Genomic DNA, 2,500 nt, shown 5'->3' on the forward strand with positions numbered 1-2,500 from the left:
AAATTTGCTTTGCTTATCGTAGCGATCTGATTGGCTGAATTTCAGCTTTGTCGGGATTTTCATATATGAAAATTGCTCCACGACACGCAATGCCTGTAGGAGTGTTGGGTGAACGGGGGCCTTTAATAAGTTCATCGGCGCGCTAAAAGTGAAACTTCGAAGTGAAAACAGTAAAATTGTATCCCGGAGGTAAAGATTTCTGCAAAAAGAGTCTTACTGTAAACGGTTAAAGTGATGAGGATCTCAAAGGCAAGAAAGACAAGCAAGAAATTCTTCCGGCTCAAATTGTCACAGAGTTCTGAAACAGTGTTGCTAAGTTGGCTAGCGGTCCCCCAACGAGCAAAAACTTGAATTTTGTAACTAAGACCACAATTTGAGCGTCATTTGAAATACTCGTGGGAAAAAAGGATTCTGCGTTTCGAAAGTATTTTTTTACAATGGCTATTTACAGCTTCCATTTCCTGCCCGGCTTGTTTGTTAGTCTCTTTAACTTTATCCTATTCTAGTATCTCAAAGAAGAAAAACACTTTGCTCTTCATCGAAAATCAACAATAGCTGTTTATACCTTATTTACACTGTAACAGATAGAAAAAAAAATTGAAATATTTATCCGCTTTCATTCCTCAACGGTGACTCCAACTCTATATTGGATCATTCAATTCACAGAGATTAACGAATGCATAAAATATGTAAGTTACCTAGTCCAATTTGCACGAAAAATTTACTGATTAATTCTACTCGTTCTTTTTTCTGTGAAGTCTGAGTCTCTTTTTACTCTAATCGCTCATAAACTTTTTTTGAGAAATTCACTTCTTTTTTGCTTTGGTCATTTTACGCCTGGCTCACCCGGGCTTGTGACTTCGTTCTGGTGTAGAACATGATGCTTTTCTTTCTCTCTTCCGCTGCTCTCGTCAACTGGTTTCCTTAAATTTAGCAATCGAAACTATTTTCGCCACACAATGTTGTATTCTTATTGACTGCGATGCATTCGAAGGTTTTGGATTTTACCACTTTTTGTGACCACGCTTGCGTTTTCGCCTTTTTTGCCGTTCCCCGTAGACTTGTTTTTGTTTTCTGTTTGGTGTCGTCTTTCCTCTGCCTTCTCCTTGTTGCTCTCTTTCAAACTCTTTCTCTCCAGATTTGCCATCAAGAGTTTGATCTTTAACGGTATCATCGAACTTTCGAGCACTTTCGTTTTGTGAATCTGTGGTATTCGTCTTGTTCTCATTACCTCCCGTCTCTGGAGCGCCAGCCTCCTTCTGAGGACCTCTTGTCTGGTATCTCGGTACGTTTTGAGAATCAGCTGTGTGTTCCGGTTTGTTTTCATTGACACTTGGCTCTGGAGTGGCTGGTCGTCGAGATCGTCGCTTCTCCTTTTTTGGTGGCTTCGGCGATTGACCACGGAGGCTTGATCCAGGAAACGGTCTTCCGCTACAAGAATCATTTTGAAAGCGTCCTCTTTGAGAACGCCAAGATGATTCAAAAGTCCTTCGTTGGTGATAAAAAGGTACTCCAGAAAATACGTCATCGTCACTTTCGTCGTCAAAGACCAATCCTCCAAACATTCTCGCCAACATAGCTTCCTGCATTCGACGTCTGATCATCTCTTGAAAAATGACAAAGCGAAAGAAACTTCCAAATCCACCCGCGTAAAATGGTTCGTGTTCGCTGGTGGAGCTCGAAGTCGAGATAATTCTCTGGTAGCTTTGACTTAGCTCTTGAAATTTCTCCGTCGCTCTTGGATCGCCGGGGTTTTTATCTGGATGACACTCGCGAGCTTTCTGCTTGTACGCTCTTTTGACTTCGTCCTCACTGGCATTTGTAGGAAGTCCAAGCAGCTCGTAACTTTCTCTCAAACTCGTAGCCATTTCTACTCCATATTGCTGCTATCTGATGCAAATGACTACCAATAAGTTTCCCTTGATGATCATTGCGTGTTAAACGGGTCATGTGCTCATTCAACATCCAATCAGGCAGCACCAAGGAAACTACGAAGCCATATCGAAATTCTCGGAATTGCCACAGCTTTTCTCAGAAAAGATGCATCTCAAAGGGACCAACTAAAAATAGTTTTTTAGTTGTGGCAAAAAGCGTGAAAGGTAAATTTCACGAACACCCTTTGTCTGTTTTTTCACCGTGACAGTCTGGCACGATGCAATTAATCTTAAAACGCAGTTTGACAACTTGAGAGCGAACGCTGGCATGGCGTTTGTCAAAAATGTTTGATCTACTATATGATTAATAATTTTCAACGATTCACATTCGAACAGGTGCTAAAAGTTTCAGACGCCATCTTGACAAGTAGACAAACGCTTCGGAAATAACAGTTTTTAGGTGTAGGGATACCTTGTAAAAATCTTGAATGTCGAAAAATTTATGAATTGGAAAGTGAAGTTACTAGCCAGAGGATTTTAATCATGCAGACGCACGGAAAAAATTACGGATAAATGAATGAGAAATTTAAAATTGCACCAGGCGAATTTTAGAGCAGGCAGGAACA

The 2,500-nt window shown here is 40.8% G+C and overlaps 1 protein-coding gene across 1 annotated transcript; it reads right to left on the reverse strand.

The window, feature by feature from the left end:
• Positions 1 to 1,004: 1,004 nt before the first annotated feature.
• LOC138001185 (uncharacterized) lies at positions 1,005 to 1,868 on the reverse strand. The gene has a single exon (XM_068847839.1). The coding sequence runs from the start codon at positions 1,866 to 1,868 to the stop codon at positions 1,005 to 1,007; it is 864 nt and encodes a 287-aa protein (XP_068703940.1).
• Positions 1,869 to 2,500: the final 632 nt, after the last annotated feature.

Source organism: Montipora foliosa, chromosome 4 (assembly GCF_036669935.1).
Source record: "Montipora foliosa isolate CH-2021 chromosome 4, ASM3666993v2, whole genome shotgun sequence".
In the NCBI taxonomy this organism is placed as follows: domain Eukaryota; kingdom Metazoa; phylum Cnidaria; class Anthozoa; order Scleractinia; family Acroporidae; genus Montipora; species Montipora foliosa.

Excerpts from the sequence above, each read along its gene's own strand:
- LOC138001185 (XM_068847839.1), bottom strand. The coding sequence starts at position 1,868 with ATGGCTACGAGTTTGAGAGAAAGTTACGAGCTGCTTGGACTTCCTACA.